Consider the following 20,645-nt stretch of genomic DNA (forward strand, 5'->3'; position numbering starts at 1 on the left):
ACATCCTCTGTGCCCCACCTATTCTTCCCTCACCACTCCCAAAATTTTTTAATTTTAATTAATTCAAATTGAAAATCAGTGGCTCAGTGGTAATGAACCCAATTAGTATCCATGAGGACGCCTGGCCTCGATCAGTGGGTTAAGGCTCCAGCATTGCCACGAGCTGTGGTATGGCTCGAATCCAGCGTTGCTGTGGCTGTGGTGTCAGCCAGAAGCTACAGCTCCAAATCGACTTCTAGCCTGGAACCCTCCATATGCTGCAGATGCAGCCTTAAAAAGACCAAAAAAAAAAAAAAATTTAAATAGCCACAAGTGGCCAGTGCCTACCAAACCAGAGAGCTCAGAACTAGACTCTGCTAAGAATGGCACTGCTATTCTCACTGCTATAAAGTTATCAGCCTGACAGCAGGGACCTGGTTCGAGTGCAGAAGCTTTGCTCCAGCTGATGATCAGCCCTGAAGAACAACTACTTGCTGCTCTTCAACCTTTTATTTGCCGACACATCCCCTCTACCTCACTGACAGTATCTAACCAAGGATTAAAAATATAGTCTATTGTAATAGCCCAGGCAAAAGGCAATGGTTGAAATGAAACTATTTTATGTTTATATACCACCTGTTACATGTTAAATAAACATGTCCTGATAAAGAACTAAACATATGTATAAAGACCATTTTAACCCCTCTAAAGAAATACACATTTACTATATCTACATGGTAAATATGTTCCCAGATATATATATTTACTTTATTAAAATGGTAGTGATAAAATTTACTGAGTGGATAATATTTCTAACTTCTTCCTTCCCATCAGTGAGGAATCAACATGATGTAAGTAGAAGAAAATACTGAACTAGGTAAGAAGCACTGGCCTGAAATTCTAAGGGCTTCTGGAGCACAGGCAAATTACTTCAATTTAGGCAGTTATAAGAGTGTTCAGTTGTAAAACAAAGGAGAAGAAACGGACTTTCTCTTTGGTCTCTTCCAAAATTAAATTTCCTTATCCCCCTACAGTCTTAGGCCCCTCCTCACTTAGGAACTGACTTATAAAAGCCAGCGCTGACCATCATTCCTTCCCCTGGGCACTCTCTTCCCCCATTCTGAGTTACCCCATAATTAAGAAAGGGGATGGTGACATTGCCCATTTCAAAGGAAGGAAGAAAGGAAAGGAGGAAGGAAGCAAGAGAGGAAGTAAGGAAGGGAAGAAGGAAAGACAGACCAAATAATTCAAACTAAAGTGTAAGCAACAGAGAGTTCCTGTTGTGACTCAGTGGGTTAAGGACCCAATATAGACTCTGAGAGGACGCAGGTTCGATGCCTGGCCTCACTCAGTGAGTTAAGGATCTGGCATCGCCGCAAGGTGCGGCACAGGTCATAGAGATATCTCGGATACGGTATTGCCGTGGCTATGGCCTAGGCCCCAGCTGCAGCTCACATTCCACCCCTGGCCTGAGAACTTCCCTATGATGAAGGTGCAGCCATAAAACGGAAAAAAAAAAAAAAGTAAGCAATACAAGATAAGCCAATAGGCACCAATCCAGAAAATACAATCCTTTTCAAGCCCCAAACTGAACAGGGCAGAAAGAAAGCAACTGGAATGCCCCTTACCACAAACCCTGGTACAAACTGATGCTACCAGTTCAAATCAAATCACGAACACTTCTAAGACTACAACCATCAACAGAGAGACTGTGGGAAGTCAAAGGATTGTCATAGGTCACTTGTTTCTAAAATACTTCCCCAATGAAGATTTATCGTTCGTATGATAGAAAGTTATTGATCGCTACTTATCATACTAGTTCTTCTGGTAAATCAGCAACTAAACGTGGGAAACCTGAACCCCATAAACATCACCAGAATGTATATTTTCATGTAAGGGAAGAACTGAATGAGCAACCCCAGTGCTAGGCCTCTGAGTTATAATAAATGCCTCCTCACAAGTTTGAAAATAAAACTATCTTAAAATGATGTTAAGGTCTATCTTAAAATGATGTCTTCCCATATATCAAAACATACAACTACTTTAAAAGGTCGATTCATATAATTCCTCAATGTCTAAGAAGCTAAGCCAGAGTTTACTCCCAAATAATTGGCAAATGAGAAGAAACTTGGAAAACATCAGCATTAACTCACATCAGGAGTTCCCGTCGTGGTGCAATGGCTAACGAATCCGACTAGGAACCATGAGGTTGCGGGTTCAGTCCCTGGCCTTGCTCAGTGGGTTAAGGATCCAGCATTGCCGTGAGCTGTGGTATAGGTTGCAGATGCGGCTCGGATCCCGCGTTGCTGTGGCTCTGGCGTAGGCTGGTGGCTATAGCTCTGATCAGACCCCTAGCCTGGGAACCTCCATATGCCATGGGAGCAGCCCAAGAAATGGCAAAAAGACGAAAAAAAAAACAACTCACATCAGATTTCCAAAGTGTTTATCTAAATCAATTTTCAACTAAAGCATTGCCAATCCATTCTCTAAAGCACTGCTATTTCTCCTCTGCTTCCCAGTTAAGCAAATCTAAAATGCCTCTTTATTTATTATAATGAATTCTTCTTTGGCAGCAAAAACTTGACCGATGAAGAGCAGATTTGCAAAAAGAAACACCTTTGGCCATCTTGGAGTTGCTTATAATAATTTAACCCATACTGCCCTAGAAGAAAATGTAAAACTTCACATGATCACATGAAGAATATTTTTAATGGGGAAAAAAAACTTTTCAAAAAAAAATACACCACAGAGGAATTATAAGACCTATCAGACTGGTTTTGACTTTTCAAAGACCCAGTTCTATGGTCTTAGCATGTACACACCACCAATCCTATCACTCTCAGTCCCTTTTCGTTTATAAAAACATAATTTCTGCCATTATAACAACCTTTGCAAACCACCTCTCCCAATATCCTGCTGCTGTGTCCCACCTGTATCCCTGGTCTTCTGTACCAGTCCTGATTTCTACACAGCAAGAGGCCCCACAGAACTTCAAGGTTGGGTTATATATAGCTACGCAAACAGCAAGAGAGAGGTCATGCCTACACCCAAGAAAGGAAAGCTCTTGAGAAGGAGAGGCGTGTGGGGACTTCCCCAGCCTGCCTAAGTAAAAGGATATGGCAACGGTGGCAGGGAGCTCCGGGTCCTTTAATCTGGAGAGGCCACCTCACAGAACGATGACCTCAGGAAAGCCAGGCTTCCACCTGCCTGCCTGCCTACCTGGGCGGCTCAGGCAGGTGGACGTACTCAAAGTGCTTACTCTTGATCTGGGAGGATTAATGAGCTAATTTCTACAGAGCCCTTTAAGCTGACTGGCCCAGACACAACTAAATAAGCATCACCATTAACCATAGGCAAGATTAAATCTTGAGGATTCAGGGAGGCAAACATTTAGAAGTGAGGCAATGTTCCTCTTCTCCAAGAAGGGGGCGGAGTATTTATCCCCCAAATTCCTACTTTCATCCAGAAAACATTTATCAAATCCTTCATAGGAGGAGCCAAAGACCTGTCCTCAAGGAGGAGTTGACATCAAGATGGACCAGAAGGCAAGCAATCTGCACTGGGTATGAGGACTGCTAGGGGTCAAAGAGCCAGCAGAGGGGAAGGAGGCTCAGGGCCAGAGACTGTTTCTGTAAAGAGAAATCATTTCTTCCAGGTCTTAAAACAGAGCCTATATCAGAGTGTGTTCTGTTTATGCATCAAGCTATACATTTAGGAGCTCCCACTGTGACACACTGGGTTAAGAACCTGACTGCAGTAGCTCAGGTCACAGCAGAGGTGCAGGTTCAATCCCGGGCCCGGTGCAGTGGATGAAAGGATCCAGCATTGCTGCAGCTGTGGTTCAGGTCACAGCTATAGCTCAGATTCAATCCCTGGCCCAGGAACTTCCATATGCCTCGGGTGTGGCCATTAAAAAAAAAAAAAAGCTACACATTTATGATATGTACACTATTCCACATGCATATTATACTTCAATAAAGGTAACGCTTAAAAGGAAAGACAAGAGCTCTCTGTTAAACAGATGAAGGGGAGGGGAAGGGGGTGTTGAAGAGTGTTCCAAGCAGAGGGAAAACCTGCCTATCAGGAAAGCATGCAGCATTTCAGCAACTGGAAAAGGTTCCCACTGACTGGGAATCTGCCCTGAGAATGGAAATGATTGGGGAGGGGCGGGGGTGGGGGAGGCATGGTTACTGAACAGGAGGCAAGAAACAATTCCAAAAGGCCTTAAACACTTGCTCAGAGCTCATCTTATGGATGATGGAAGAGCCACTAAAGGTGTTTAAGCCTGGGGGGTAACTGGTAAAAAATTTGGTACAGCAGAATCACTTTGGCCAGCAGTGCACACTGGAGTGGGAAGCAAGGCCTGAGACAAGGAACCTGTCATAGGAAGTTATGACAATCATGCAAGTGAGAACCGCTAAGGGATGAACTAGACCGCCCATGGCCAAGGGAAAGAGACAGATCAAAGAAGGCATCGAGGATGCAGACCGTTTGGGCCTGAGGACCAATCAGATGTGGGAGATGGAGGTCATTTATAAGTGGAGGGAAGAGCAGAGAGGCAAGGAAGGAGATAGCAGGGCAAGAGGGATGACTCTCTCTGCAGACAGATGCCCCTGTCCTCTCACTGGCTGGGGCATGCAGGGACGACTTCTTTTCGTCAGCAGCATTTCCTGCCAGGGCAGCAGCCTCCGCAGGGCGAACTTAAGAGGTGGAAGAAAAGTGTAGTCTGAGAAGGCTGCTCACAGAGCCTGCCTGTGACTGGCCCGTTTCTCCAGCAACCTTCCCGCAGGATGCTCTCATCACTTGTCAGAGGGCCATCTGGCACCTGAAGCCCTGAGCTGTCCGATTCCACAGGTCTCTGCAGCTTCCTCCCCGCAGGGGCCTCTGGCTCCCCTGACAGCTGCCTGCCCACCCACCCACCCACCGGAAGGCGGGGACAAGAGGCGAGATCTCCCGTCTGCATCCACCCCCCAGGGCCCAGCACAAATGGAGCAGAGAAACTCTAAGCCACTCCCAATCTTGCCAGAGACAGGGCAGTGCTCTCTCCCGGTTACTTGGATTTGATGAGGCAGCACAGTGTACAGCAGTGGTGGCTCTGACTCCTGGAGAGCTCGCCCTGGGCCAGGCACTATTCTAAGTGCTTCAGAGTCTCCCTTTGCTCGCAACCCTATTGTTAGTATCACCAGGTTACAAATAAGGAAACTGAGTGCAGATGCCTCTAAGTACCCGCTCAAGGCCGTGAGGCCAGGGCCTGCCATTGCCAGGATATGAAACAGACCAGACCAGACTCCAGAGCCCATCACATTTTTATTTCCTCTCCAACACCATCAAAAAATGTGGGCTAGAAGAGACTAAGAGACAGGGGGAAATTCATCATGTTATCAACCACAATTCAAAATGCATATATAGCGCAAGTACTGCGTAATTCTACCGTTAAGTTTCTCTTAACCAAGAGATTATTCCATGTGCTAATTTGAACAGAGCACATAAAGGCATTGCTGTTGCAAATATAATTAACACCACTGTACACTCAGCAAAAGGCTGCAATGGTAAATCTTACTCGTATATTTTACTACGATAAAAAAAAAAAAAACCACAAAAAGAACAGTTCTATATACATTTTTCTCCATTCCAAAAAAACTAAAATGATACGAAAATCAAAACCCCTGTCTTAAACCAACCTTCTCAGGCCTCTCTCAGTCTTAAAAAAAAAAAAAAAAAAAAAAAGCCAAATTAACAAAGCAAAAGCAGCAGCAAGGCAGCCCAGTTTAAAGGTCTGGGAAATCAGAATATACATGCAGCGCTCCAGCCCCCTGAGGTCTCACGCAAAAGAGCATCACCCAGGGTGGCTCCCAATGTCCTAAGGAGCCCTCTAGAACATCTATAAAACCAGTTCTAACCCTTAAACCATAGAGCTGCACAGAACCTCTGAGAGCAGAGCAGGGATGCCCTAGGCTGCTGCTCCTGGAAGATCTGGCCATTTGCCTATGGCCTGCACCTGGGGGAAAACACAGTGGAATGTTTCAACAAAGCCACAGGCAAGAAGTACAGAGGACCCTTCTGTCAAACTACAGGTTAGGAGTCTAGGGACCAAATTCTTTTTGTTGACTAGGACTGAAAATTAAGTAGGTGGTACTTTTAGATCATTCTAAATGGCTGTCCAGGACAAAAGGGAAGCAATGCTGAGAAATCAGGTACAAAACTACAGAAAGGCTCATCCTGGTTGGTGGGGGGGAACACTAAGAAAATCAAACAAATTCTGAGGCACGATTCAATTTAATGTCTCTCAGAGGAAAACCAACAAAGATATCAGCCCCTGAAGGAATGATCTGATTCAAATACGGCAACTCATGTTGCAATGACTACAACTCTTCGACAGAAGAAGTCCCTGAGGTTGTTCAATCTATTAAGGATGTCAAGATTTACATGATTCTCCTTTTGTTCTTTGTTTAGCAAATCAAGGTGATACTATTGATTCCAACAAATAGTTGAGAGCCCCATATACTTCCAAAGAATGCATTTGAGAGTAAGATGGGGGAAGGAGGTAAGAACAAAGATTGAGGAGACAAGGGTATATATAAACAAAGCTACAACACCTCCCAAAAGCAGTCAATTCCATAGAAGACATATACATTTGAATCTACTTATACTGACGGCTGAAAGAAGAAATGTCATCATTTCACAACATTCTTAACCCTTTTCTAAGTAGAAAGCTCACTCCCACAGATTTCACATCTTTCCCAGGTCTCACATAATCTCCTCAACAGATTACCCCAAGAGCATTACAAACTCTCCACTGATCTTTTACTACATAAGAACAACAATATAACAAAGACAAAACATTATTTTTAGACTTGCAAAATCCTGTGTTTATTTTTCTAAAAAGAAGTCAAACAACTGAACCTGTTTTGTTTGGACTTTAGTTAAACCTCTTCTCTCCTAATCCTGAGGCCCCAACCTCTGCCACAGGAAACGAAGAAAAAGTGCTCTGTGCCACGCTGGAAAGTTTAAACACCTTGCCTTCCCAGCCTTCTGTTCAGGTACATCCGAGCCTCCTGCTGGTCACGGTTCACACTGCCTGAGCCCTATCATATGACACCTGTCTTGTGGCCAGAAGTGAAGGCTGTCCACCTGCATTCATGTTGAAACTGGTTCAGTGTTTGAACTACTAACTTCTGGGTGTAATGTTTAAGCAAAAGTGCTTAACTACAAGTTCATTCTTAATTACTCAACTAGCATTAAACACTAAATGGAAATGGGTTTGTAATTCCCTATAAACATTAAACCCTTGCAAAATTCTGTTCCCACAATTTGACTTCAATAACACAGATCCTACACAGGACATCTCTTCTTTTTGTAAAAATGAGAGATACATTTAAAATGTGGAAAACCCCTTCCTGAAGTGTGAGTGTGCAAAAATCAGTGTAGAAATAATAAGCAGGTGGAGTTTTTTTAATTTAAATTTCTTTTTTTTAACTAAATTGACCAACCATAATTAACAGTGCTGCTACTGCAAGCAGAAAGAAACCCTGCAATCAATCCTATCGCTTCAGTTAACCTAAGATTGTATTCGTTTCAGTTCACAAAACTGATCAACTCAAAACATTATGTTTTCAGGGAGTTCTCATTATAGCATAGCGGAAACAAATCCAACTAGTTCCATGAGGATGTGGGTTCAAACTCTTGGCCTTGCTCAGGGGGTTAAGGTAAATTGTGGTGTAGGCCAGCAGCTTCAGCTCCAATTCAACCCCTAGCCTGGGAACTTCTATATGCTGCATGTATGGCCCTAAAAAGCACACACGCACCAAAAAAAACATGTTTTCAAACAGAAAAATATGGGAGATCCTGCTGTGGCACAGCAGGATCGGCGTTGTCTCTGCAATGGCTCGGGCTCTACAAGGGCATGGGTTTGATCCCTAGCCCAGTGCAGGGCCACAGGAGGTTTAGGATCTTGCACTGCCACAGCTGCAGTGTGGGTGGCAGCTGTAGCTCGGATTTGATCCCTGGCCCAGGAACTTCCATATGCTGCTGGGGGGCCAAAAGGAACAACAAAAAGGCAAAGTCTGCCTATTAACCCTAAAAATTAACAAAATTAGCACATGAAATGATTATAAGTTTTATTCTAATTCCAGAGTAAAACTCTATGGAAACTATGTGGCAAATAAATCATTCAACTTTTATGGACCATCCCTGTGTGCTGGCGACAGAGGGATAAATAAGATCCTGGAAGAGTTCACAGCTGGCTAGGAAAAGCAGCAATGGAAATAATCAAGCACCTTATAAACTTACTGACCTCAAATTCGGCTCCAGTGTCTTCTGTGGAATACCCTGCTTCCTTATTCCCCCTAGCACTGAATCCCTCCTTCGTGCTCTCCCAATGCTCACTTATCACATACTACAGAATCACTTACTTCTTGAGGGCAGGGAGCATTTTTTACTTATTTCTATATTGCCAGCACCTAGCACAGGGCTTGGGACATAGTAGGCCTTTAGATTTTGTTAAGCAAATAAAAACTATGGAGCTGTGAGTTCCCACTGTGGCGCAGTGGAACGAAATTTGACTAGTATCCATAAGGATGCAGGTTCAACCCTGGCCTTTATCAGTGGGTCGGGGAACTAGCATTGCTGTGGCTGTGGTGTAGGCCACCCGTTGTAGCTCTGACTAGAGCCCTAGTATGGGGATTTTCATATGCCACTACTGCAGCTTTAAAAAAGGGAAGAAGAAAAAAAAAAAAAAAAAAAACAGAACAAAAACTATGGAGTTACATGCTGTGAGGTATATAAAAAGAAAGGCAGAAAAGGCCACTACTTTGCCTTGGGAGAAGCAGCAGGCTTCTCAAGAACATTCACTCTGGCCGTGGAGGCTGAGTAAGGAGCACTACAATGGCAGGCACTTAGAGAAGAGCCAGTGAAAGGCAGCAAAGAATGGAAGGCCAGATGTTTCCCAGGACAGCTGACTATTCAGGGCACAATCAATGTGATCTGAATATGAGAGGGGGCAATCGGGTTGAGAGCAGGGAGTAAAACTGGGAAGATGAAGAGGCTGAGATAACTAAGTTAAAGGAGTTTTCACTGAATATTCTAGGCTTTGAGAAGCCCTTGAAGATATTTAATCCATGCAGACAAGACGACTCCTCCCTGGAATCTTAGGCCAAAATTTATAAAGGTCGGGGTTTTCAAAGAATTTTATGTAGAGATGCCTATTTTGGTTATTTGGAGCTTTTATATGCCAGCTTACTGTTCTGCCCATCCCTTATTTATCTATTTATTTCAGTCTATGCTGTTTCATTCACACAGTAGCATATTATAAAGGCTCTTTTCAGCACCTAATGAAATTCTTATTATCTATTTTAATTTTCCTTAAAGGGGAGGTGGAGTGTTCTTTTTAATGAAAAGAAAAAGTTATCCTGAATTCCTTTATCATCGTACTTAAATATCGAGATATGGGAAGGCAGCATCCCATCCCACTGCCAGTGAGGTCAGAAAATGAAGGCCCACCTCACCTGGAGAGTTCCCTAAGTGGGCTTAACAAGACTCTCAAAAAGGATGATCCAATAAGGACGATTCTAAGTGAAGGGTCAACACAAATCTCCTGGTCCTTCACGTGCCTGGCCCTGGGAAAAGTAATGCCGGCTTCTTATCTGACTTTGCGAGGTTTTTAAAAATAAGGTGATATCTGTGAGCCGACCAGAAGGCACCAAAAGGCAGGGAGCAGATCACCGACAGCCTCGGGTTTCACTCCTGCAGCTCGGCCCTGGACCAGAGGGAAGCATCGGCCACGCACAGGGCAGGAGGCCAGGGCGCCTGCTTCCCCCGGGCGATAGTACTGGGCGGCAGGCGGCGCGCCCCGGCACCGAGACCCGGGTACCCGGGCGCGCCGGGCTGCGCGGTGAGCCAGGCAGCAGGGCGGGCGTGGAGCACCGGCTGTCAGGGAGGGAGGCCAGCATCCTCCCCTGCTTCGGGAAAGCACCTGGGCCTCCGCAACTCCTACGTAGCCGAGTTACCCACCGCGAGAGGCTGGTGACCGGAGGCAGAGGCGCGGAGCTTGGAGAGCAGAGGTGCGGCTGCGCCCGCTCAGTCCCCCAGGACGCGGCCCCCAGGGCGCGGCGCGGGGGCGCTGAAAGCCTAGGGCGGCGCCCCCACAACCCCACCCCGGCCACGGCTGCTTGCCAGCGTGGCCACAGACCACAGGCTGCGGCCCCGGCGCGCTGGAGAAGGGAGATGCGGCGGTGTTGCCAGGTCCCCAGCTCCGCCGACCCGGAGATCCGGGAGATAAAAGTTTGCAGCATGCGGCTCGTCTGCAGTGCGAGTCACATCCGCCGCGCCGCCTCCTGCAGCACCAGCGCTCCGAACGAACAAATAAATTAAAAAAAAAAAAAAAAAAAAAAAAAAACTGTTGAAGCCGGTAGGCCCCGAAGCCGGCCGCTCTGCCTCCTGGGCGTGCATGCAGGCTACCCTAGCATCCCGCGTCCCCTCCCGCCCCCGACCGCGCCTCCCACCCGGCCTCAGCGCCCGGCCTGGTCCGGCCCCGCCGCACCCGCCGCACTGACCGATAACCTCCTGCAGCTCGTACGCATCCCTGCAGATGGGCCAGCCGACCGCCTGCGCGGCGGGGGCCGGGGTCGGGGCCACGGGAGCCGCCGGGGCCGGCGCTGCTGTCGCGGCCGCTGGGGCCGTCACCGCCGTTGCTGTCACCGGAGCCGCCTGCTGGGGCTGCTGGACGTGCACAGGCGAGCCGGTCGGCTCCGCCATGATGCTGCCGGAGGAGAGCGGGAGGACGCGCCGGCCGGCGGACGACCTTCCACTTAAAACTTCCCTTCCCTCGCCGCCGACACCTCTCGGCCGGCGCACGCCCTCCCCGCCTGCCGCCGCCGCCGCCGGAGCCAGCCACGAGGGGAGGGAGCGAGGGAGGCCGAGCCGGGCGGAGGGAGGAGGCAGCGCCGGCAGAGGCGGGGACGGGAGGAGGCGGTGGCCGCCGCGCTCGCCGCGCGCCCAGAGCCTCGCTCGCGCAGTCTGTCTCTGCGAGGGGAACCGCCGCCAGGCCGCCCCCCCCGCCCCCGCCCCGGCTCTGCTCGCCGCCGGAGAAGTTTCCACCCGAGGGGAGCGAGGCCAGGTTGGGTTGGCTTTCGGGGCCCTCGCACCCTCACTCCCTGCTTTCACTGCGCCTTTGCCCCAGACAATCAGGCTCTCCGGAAGATGTCCCCTGGGGACCCCGAGGGCGGGGTCGTTGAACCGTCGCCAGGTTCTCAGATTCGGAAGTCTCCCCAACTAAAGAGAACCTGAAGTTCATTTACAAGTTAGCGAGTGAGACACCTACACGCAGGCCGTTTGTAGGACGCCGGTTAAAAAATAACCCGAGTTGTAACTTTCCGGCGCCCTACCTGCCTATATCCCTTTCCCCACCTTGCCTAATCTAATCGGAGCCCTTCTAGGATTTTTCCTTAGTGAAACATGATTCCTTAGGTCTCTGGCTGGTCACAGACTTTCTTCATTTGTTCCAAGCCGCCTGGATCCCAAGGAGGTGATGTAAGGGCTTGCGAAGTTAGAATAAGAAAAGTAAAAGAGATTTGAACTCTGGATTTCAAATTCTAGACCCTTAATAACAAGCCACCTTAACCCATTAGGACAACAAATAGGCGTTTCTTTTACAGAGTATAGGGGGTGTCAAAAAAAAAAAAATGTACCCGCAGCATAAATAAACTGCGTTGGAAATTTAATTAATTGCTGCTTTTCAACACTCCCAAAATTACCTCATCCTTAAAATTGCTATGGTATAACCATAGGTCTTCCTAATTATAGGTGTCATATTTAACACTGAATGTTCTCTGTGTTCCCCTGGTACAGGTGACGAAGTTTACACTATTCTTAAGCTGAGATGGTGCAGTGACCCAATGGTCGTAATGGCCATTTAGCCAAAATTATCTTGTGTAGTTTTCATGATGAAGACTACTGAATACATAATAATAAGCACATTAAAACAAACAAAAAAAACTCAGAAAGCTTGTGATACTTTGTCTCCTGTATTTATACACAAAAATCTTCCTAAAATTTTTTAAAGGTAATTCAGAGGAAACCCAGAATTTCATTAGGTGACACGTTATATGTCAAATCAAACATTGATGTAAAGTGGACATGAGTATGCACCATGGGACCGTTGAGGTACAGCAGCTCTGGTGCTCTGGTTTGCCAGCAGAAGTTGATGCTGAACTAGGAAGTTGTGCTTTCTTTTATGTAGGGGCATTCAAAAACTGTGTATCAATTTTAATGTCTGTCAAGAAACACAACTTCAGGAACAAATTGAGGCCTCTGATGTTTTCAGAAGGAAAGAACGGGGAGCAGGAATGCTCTGTACTTATTCACATCTTCAAGTGCTGCTCCCCACAGGGAAGAACTTTTTTAAAGACTCACTTTTAAGGGAAAAGAAAAATGATTAAAAGAATACGACTTCTATTTTGTCATATACATTTATATTTCAGACTTTCAAACTGTGGAGGACAGGAAAGGTCTTGGGATTTAATGAGAAAACATGATGCTATCAAGACCAATAGTACAGATCTGAGTCAAACACAGATTACTTAGTTTCCCACAAAAAACAAGTGTTGTTCCTTGTGATAAATTCATTTGAGTAATAAAAAAAATTAAATTAAAAAAAAAAGTGCTCTGTAGTCATATACCAGATACCCAAAGGGCCGACTACTTTCCAAATAGCTCCCAGTATGACTTGTAAGAACGGATGACTCAGTGCAGACCCATCACTACTACCAGTAATTCAGTTTAAAGAAGAATGTTTACTCCCAGTGGCCTTTGGCATCATTTTGATGTATGAAGCACAGAGCATGAATTATATTTTTAAATTATATAATAGCATTGGATTAGAATTTTAAGTTAATGTTTCCATAAACAACTGAGTAAAGTGGTACTTAAAACTTGGAAATATATGTATTTAAAAAGTAGACACATGGTACGCAATTTTTCCTGAAAACCCATTCATAATTTAAACTGAAAGGTGGCAGGGAGGAAGCTCTTAAAATATAATAAACATGGTTTATTTCAATACATAAATACATTCAGTCAGGGATTTTAAAACTTTAGAAAGAAATAAGAAGCTAAATTTTGTGAGGTGTTAACAACTACCTCATTGTAAGTCAGAGTTTTGCAACTTCAACACTTTGAATATTTTGTGCCAGATTATTCTGTGTCATAGAGGTCTGTTCCCCTGGCCTCAGCTCACCAGATGCCAATAGCAAGCATCCCCACTCTCAGTCATAACTATCAAAAAAGTCTCCAGACTTTTTTTGCTTTAGGTAAACTGAATATACAAAGTTGTTTTTGTTTTTATTTTTTTCATTTTATGGCCAGGCCAGGGACTGAATCCAAGGCATAGCTGCAACCTGTGTTGCAGTTGCAGCAACAGTGGATCCTTTAACCCACTGCACGGAGCTGGAGGATTGAAGCCGAACCTCTGAAGTGACCAGAGCCAATGCAGTTGGATTCTTAACCCACTGAGCTATGGCCTCCACAAAATTGTCATTTTATTTTTATTTTATTTTTTCTTTTTGTCTTTTTTAGGGCCACACCCACGGCATATGGAGGTTCCCAGGCTAGGGGTCCAATCGGAGCTGTAGCTGCTGGTCTACAGCACAGCTCACGGCAACACCAGATCCTTAACCCACTGAGCAAGACCAGGGATTGAACCTGCAACCTCATGGTTCCTAGTTGGATTCGTTAACCACTGAGCCACAATGGGAACTCCCCAAAATTGTCATTTTAAAGCAGGTAATATTGGAGGTTATATACCTTACAAAAAAAAATTAAATAAGGTTTAGTTATTCATAAATCTTGAAGAGGATCAGAATATGCAACCCCAAAATATGCTACTTTGGCATAAGAATTATTTTGATCTGAATATAATTAAGAAACAATAGACACAGGAAGAGTTCTCTTCCCTCCTCCAATCTGCCTAAAAGCTGGGCATACATTTCCCTTTTGTAAATGGTATTTCCATTTATAAAGGAAATTTCCATTTGTAAAAGTGCTCCCCTCTCCCATACCAGAAAGAGGAGAGTGACTCTTATCATAGAGATGATACTTAGATGAGTCTGCACAAACAACTCTTATTTACTAGTTTCCCCTATTGCCTAGTTACCTGCCCACAACTTACCCCTCCAGAAGCCCAAACCACCTTTTCCTTGTCTAGTCAGTTCTCCACAATTTATCAACCTTTGTTAAAATGGTATATAAGCCCCTACTTCTAACCACCCCTTTGAGTTATTACGGCATATTCCCACACAGATGTGCATTTCACATGCAAATAAACTTTGTTTTTTCCTTGTGCTAGTCTGTGTATTCACAGGCCTCCAGTTACTCAATTTGAGAGGTCAGAGTAAAAATTTTTTCCTCCTGTATGACCCTTTGAACATCTAAAAGAAGATGTGTAGTGTCGTGGCTGAGACCTTGAAGAAAGAAAATGTGAGATTCAAATCTTGCCACCAATTTTTTTTTTAACCTCTGACTGTGGACTGACTTTAACTCTTTGAGTTTCAATGTCCTCATTCACAAAATCAGCATCACAACTTTGACATGGGTTGTTACAACATACCTTGTATGTAAATAGCTTAACATAAAGTGTGGCTGACACGTAGTAAGTGTTCAACAAAATGAAAACCCTCATTAATGTCATCTTCATCATCATCATTCTTATCTTCTAAGATTTGTAACAAAACATATAGGAAAAAGATATGTAATAATGGCAATCATGAACTGTACAGAATATAAGCTCCCTGAGGACAGGCATCTTTCTTTGTTCTTTTGGTTCATTGCTGTGTCCCAGTGCCTGGAATAACACCTGATACAGAGTATACTTGGTAAATATTTGTTAAATGAATATAACACCTTTTAAATGGATAAAAGCATGCTTTTTAAGCATCAGAATGAGTCAGCCACATCAAGAGTGGATTAGATGGGAGGAAACTGGAGGCGGAAAGACCCATTTGGAAACCACTGCAATAGTCAAGTTAGAGAAATGCGTGCGTGAAAAAAGTCATGATATTGAGGATAATGATGAGGGGGTAGATTTAAGATTATTTAAGGAACAAAAAAATAGAACTTGATGACAGATGAGATTCCTTTAAAAGTCGAATTGCCCAAATGCATTAAAAAAGTAGATGTACACATTTGCAGTCTATAAAATGTTTTAGAAATAAATCCATTGAAGAAATGAAAGGCTCTCTTGATTGACAGATGGTCTTTTTCCCATGGCTAACCTATAATCTATTGCAAAGTCACTTTCATTGCTTGGTGGGAAAAGGCCAGATGTTCTTGGGTGTGAAGAAGATCTATCACCATATTTCCCATCTCCAACTCTCTGATACATCCTATTTTAGTAACTATGTTGGAGGGTAAAGTTGCGAAAGAGCTGAATTTTTATTTCAACAATTGCTTCCAAAGACAAGGATTCAATGTTTTTTTGAGTCAGGGTGATAGTGGGGCTTAATAGAAAAGGCAGGGGTTTAAGTCAGAAATAGCTAGATTTAAATACTCATTCTGTACTTACTAGTTGGCAACTTAAACTGCTTCTATTTTCTTAAAATAGGGACAATCATGCCCTGGATGACTGGGTTGCAATAAGGATGAAATGAGCTGGAATGTGCAACACACCTGACCCATAGCACACACTGTAGTATAGTAGTGGCTCCAGAATTTCCACTTGGGAGAGATCAAGGGTGGTGTTCTCAGGGGAATGTGGATATTATAGATTGAATTTCATCCCCTCCAAACCACAAAGCCCCAAACCCCAGTACTTGTGAATGTGACTTTATTTGCAAATAGGGTCTTGGCAAGTCAGGATTAGGTCAAGATGGATTAAACTGGGCCTATTCCAAAGATTGGTGTCCCTATAAGAAGAGGAAGTTTGGCACAATCTCAGATACACAGAGGGAGAGTGCCATGTGACGAGGGAGACAGAAATTGGAGTGATATGTGACAAGTCAAGGAATGCCAAAGATTGCCAGGAGCAACCAGAAGCTAGATAAGAGGCATGGAACAGATTCTCCCTCAGAGCCTCCAGATGGAACCAGCTCTACTAACACCTTGATTTTGGATGTCTAGCATCTAGGCTGTGAGAGAGTCAGTTTCTGTTGTTTTATGCCACTCAGTTTGTGGTACTTACAGCAGCCATAGTGAACTAAGACAGTGAAATTATGGGATTTATTTTTTAACCAACTTAAGCAATGAGCATCAGTGAAAATAGCCACTGCTTTGGGGCCGCCACTCAACCAAAGCCCTGGACTTTACACTTCAGCTTACTGTGGGTTTTTTGTTTATTTGTTTGTTTGCTTGCTTTTTAGGGCTGCACCCTCAGCATATAGAAGTAGTGGAACTACAGCTACCAGCCTATTCCACAGCAACACAGGATCCGAGCCGCATCTTCAACCTACACCACAGCTCATGGCATGCCAGATCCTTAACCCACTGAGCGAGGCCAGGGATTGAACCCACATCCTCATGGAATACTAGTTGAATTCATTTCCCCTGGGCTACAATGGGAACTCCCCAGCTTGCTTTTTTAATACTATTTTAAGTGGGGGGAAAAAAAAAAAAAACCCTGTAAATATCCAAATGAATTATCAGCAGAGATGTCAAATGTCCATCTGAAAAATGCATTTGAGCATATATGGACCTCTCCAACTTTGAAGACCAAGGCCTCTTACACTTAGCATACCAACAGAGATGTCATGTGCTTTCCACTGACATAGCTGATGCTATTACCCCAAGTCCAGAGCTGGTATGATTCAGTCTTATTAGGTTAACACAATTTAGTGTCAAGGTGTCATTGGGGCCTGTTTCCCAACCATAAATGGAAAGAGAGGCTTAAATCTATTTTAATTTGAATTATTACAAGCCACTGCTTTTTAACTTCATGGGATTTAAGGAATTAAACTTGTATGAATTATAATGTCCGGACATGTGTTTTCATTTATTTTCCAACCCATCACTGAAATTGACTTTCTATTGCATTTTCTAGTACAGACATATTGCTCTAGTAATAGTTAATGCCTCTTCACTTATCTCAGAGGTTTGTGACCATGATTTGGCCCCAGTAGAAAGAAGTCTCCCTAGAAGCCCTGCTCTCTGTATTCATAGGGAAAGACCTCCATGTTTAGCAAAGCTTGCCCTTTGCTAAAACATCCAAAAGCATTATAGCAAATCTATACAGCATATATATTTCTTTTATGGCGTAATCTGTCTAAAACCTGATAGTCTTGTCCCAGGCAGACTGTCATAAAAATGTAATTAAAAGCAATTTGATTCTTTATGGCTGTCTCCACTGAAGAATCCCAAGTAGGAATCCTGTTCATTACACAAAGCAGCACTTTCTGAAAATATTTTCTTCAACCTTTCTCACCTTCAGATTTTTCCAAACTCCAAGGATGTCTCAAAGTATTTCTTTTCCTCTCTACTAAAAAGTCCTCCCCCCAAAACTACCCACAAACCCTCAACCATCTTCCTTCTCTGCCTCTCTGGCCTCTGAGCCAGGCTCAGATTAATATCAGGAAAGTTATCTTGGGTTACCTGTATTTTGAAAAACAAAGGAAGCTCAGGGACTGCCCTGGTTTGTAATAGGTATGTAATAGAACACTTAATAATTGAACTTATTAATATTCTTTCATGCAGTGAATACATTTTTTTTCGTCTTTTTTTTTTTTTTTTTTGCCTTTTCTCGGGCCTCTCCTGCAGCACATGGAGGTTCCCAGGCTAGGGGTCTAATCGGAGCTGTAGCCACCGGCCTACACCAGAGCCACAGCAACACAGGATCCGAGCTGAATCTGAAACCCACACCACAGCTCACAGCAACGCCGGATCCTCAACCCACTGAGCAAGGCCAGGGATCGAACCTTCAACCTCATTGTTCCTAGTCAGATTCATTAACCGCTGCGCCACAATGGGAACTCCAGTGGATACATTTTTAGGGTCTGTAATTTGCCAATTGCTATAGAAAGATAAAAGACAAAATGCTCTCAGACTTTAAGAACTGTATAACCCATACAATCCTACTTTATCCAGTGCCCAATCTTCCAGTGTCCCAGCTGCCCCCTAAAGTTACCAAAACATGTGAACAACACTTAAAATAAGGGGAAGAGCCAAAACCAGAGGTCACAGAGATATAATATGATGGGTCAATCTGCTGATAAAAATAAATCATTTCTTTTACTACTGACTGGCAAAGTCTGAAAAAACAAAAACAAAAACCCCATGCCCTTTTGGCCCTAAAGTCAAGAATTCAAAGAGAAATGGCAGGAACATTAAAATGAAAACCAGATGAAAAGAGAGGAGACAGCAGAAGGAGAGGTAGACATCACAGGCTGCTAAGGAAGTAGACGCCTTTGATACCAGGCAATTAAGAGAGAAGAGCAGAAATGGCCTTGAAGAGAGAAAAGAATCATAACGGAAGGAAGCTCAGTGTCAAGGGCCAGACCTACATCAAAGGAGACACAGCCCAGGTGCAAGCACATATGTCTACACTGTGTGAGCAGCGGGACGGTGTCACACCAACCAGCGCTGGCCCCGCATGGCACACCCTCCTGCCAGAAAGCTCGCCCAGCGCTGCCAGATCTTCGGGTTGTTTTAGGAGAAGCCAACAAATCTAATTTTAGGTGAAATTTTTCAGTTTTTAAATATTGGACCGATTTTATGAAATAGTGCACAGAATCTGATACCATATACGTAATGTTTTAAAACAAGAAGATGCTAAACACAGTCTTTGAATAAATACATAGCAAAACACAGGTCTGAATGATAAACTTCAAATTCAGGGTTGCCATTACCCCTTGAAAGGGTAGGCAGGGGAAAGGCACACAAGGGCTTCTATGGCATCTGTAATGTTTGATTACTTTAATAAAAACCTGTAATAAGTATAGCAAAATAAGATTTGTTAGACTAAATGGTAGGTCCATGAGTTCTTATTACATTAGTGACCCTACCATTCTATACATTTGAAATATTTCACAATTATAAAACAATAATACTGCACAGGCCAAACATTTTTAGTCTACATCAGACCAGTGGAGCAGAATTTTGTAGCCTCTGCATAGAATGATTCAAAAGGCTTAGACCCCACACTTAGGTTAAGACCAGGGTAACAGCAATTTGGTCACATCCCTTTAGTAAAACATAGATGGTCCAGATGGTTTTCAATCTGATTGGGCATCAGAGTCGCCTGTTGAGCTTTTTCAACCCTCCCATGCCTGGGTGTCACCTACATTCTACTAACTCATAAAGTTCATCTAGAAATGGAACTGCAGAGGAACTCTCATATGCAGCCAGAGTTGAAAATAACTGTGATAGTTCTGAGAGAGAGCATCAAGCTGACACAGGAAAACCACAACAATTAGAAAAGCACCCAAGTCAGAGAGCTTCTAGTGAGGTGATGACTTTAAAAGGCTCAGTGATCACTGGTGGCTTTCATGAAATAGACATAACAAATGGCAATGAAAGCAAAACACTCACTAAAAAGCACTCTTTCTGTAACAAGAAAATTACTATTGAAATAGTAACCCTTTTCATTGAAATGGTTAGAATGTAATAATAGTGCATTATTTTAAAGAAACAAACGGCATACCTGTACTGTGCCAACTCCCTGCATGGGGCTGTGCAATGATGGAAAGATGGATGAAATCCATCTTACTCTCAGAGGAACTTACCATCTAATGGGGCAGACAGACATGTCAAAAATAATTTTTCCCTTGGGAACAGGGAGACTAGTCATGTGAGAGTCTAGTTTTGTCTCAAAGACACCAAAAATAGAGCATTCAAGGTATTGGGCCATAGAGTCCAGTTTTAACCATTCTCTGATAACCTGGGTTTGGTGGAGAGACCCCTGAAGATGAGAGAAAAGAACAGCATGGAGAGGAAGGGTCATTTAAAATGATTTAGACTTCATATGGTTGTTAATATAGAGAGGATTCAAAACTGATGTCTTAAAAGACTGTTCTTACTATAAATTAACCAAGTTTAGCCACAAAAGCTTTTTCCTTTGATATAAAGGAGCTATCAGTATGACTTTCTCAGAATCCCACATGTGAATGAATCACTGATTGAATGAATGAAAATTTAATCCTTATAACAAAGATAACATTGGATCATATTATATTGCTTTAGGGTAATTTTCAGTAACATCTATAATTCAAAGCATTTCTTTCTATAACAATAACAATAGCTATAGTTTATGGATACATTGTGTTGATTGATCTTCCCCTATAACCTGCTGGCATAGATCACATTATGCGCATTTTTAGAGATGGAGAAACTGAAGGTCACAATGGTTAAATATGGAAAGGAACCCTAATCTCAGTTTATGTACAGCAGAGCCTGGATTCAAACCTGCTCTAACTCCAAAGACTAAAACTTAAACTCTGAACTACAAACCTCTATCTCTTGACAAGTCATGTTTGCTATTATTGTATTAAACCTTTAAACAAAATTTTATTAATTAAATTAAATTTCAATTTAATTTTAATTAAAAATGCCTACTGATGTGCTATGCAGTTTTTAGGCCATTTAAAGCCAGAAGCTAAGGCTGCAGCTAGCCAGGAGTCAATAACCAAGCGTAGAGTGTTCCTTCTTCAAGCAACAGCTGTGGGCAAATTTGAGTTTGGAGAAAAATATTC

At 43.6% G+C, this 20,645-nt stretch overlaps 1 protein-coding gene and 1 pseudogene across 1 annotated transcript in view; one reads left to right on the top strand and one right to left on the bottom strand.

Moving 5' to 3' along the window:
* Nucleotides 1-10,880, bottom strand: part of STK39 (serine/threonine kinase 39) — a 316,833-nt gene extending 305,953 nt beyond the window's left edge. Inside the window, exon 1 of the mRNA XM_003133454.6 lies at nucleotides 10,530-10,880. Within this exon, the coding sequence (XP_003133502.3) occupies nucleotides 10,530-10,731 (202 nt within the window). The 5' untranslated portion in view covers nucleotides 10,732-10,880. The remainder of the gene's footprint in view (nucleotides 1-10,529) is intronic.
* LOC100626329 overlaps nucleotides 12,125-20,645 on the top strand; it is a 74,038-nt pseudogene continuing 65,517 nt past the window's right edge.

This window comes from Sus scrofa, chromosome 15 (assembly GCF_000003025.6).
Source record: "Sus scrofa isolate TJ Tabasco breed Duroc chromosome 15, Sscrofa11.1, whole genome shotgun sequence".
Lineage (NCBI taxonomy): Eukaryota > Metazoa > Chordata > Mammalia > Artiodactyla > Suidae > Sus > Sus scrofa.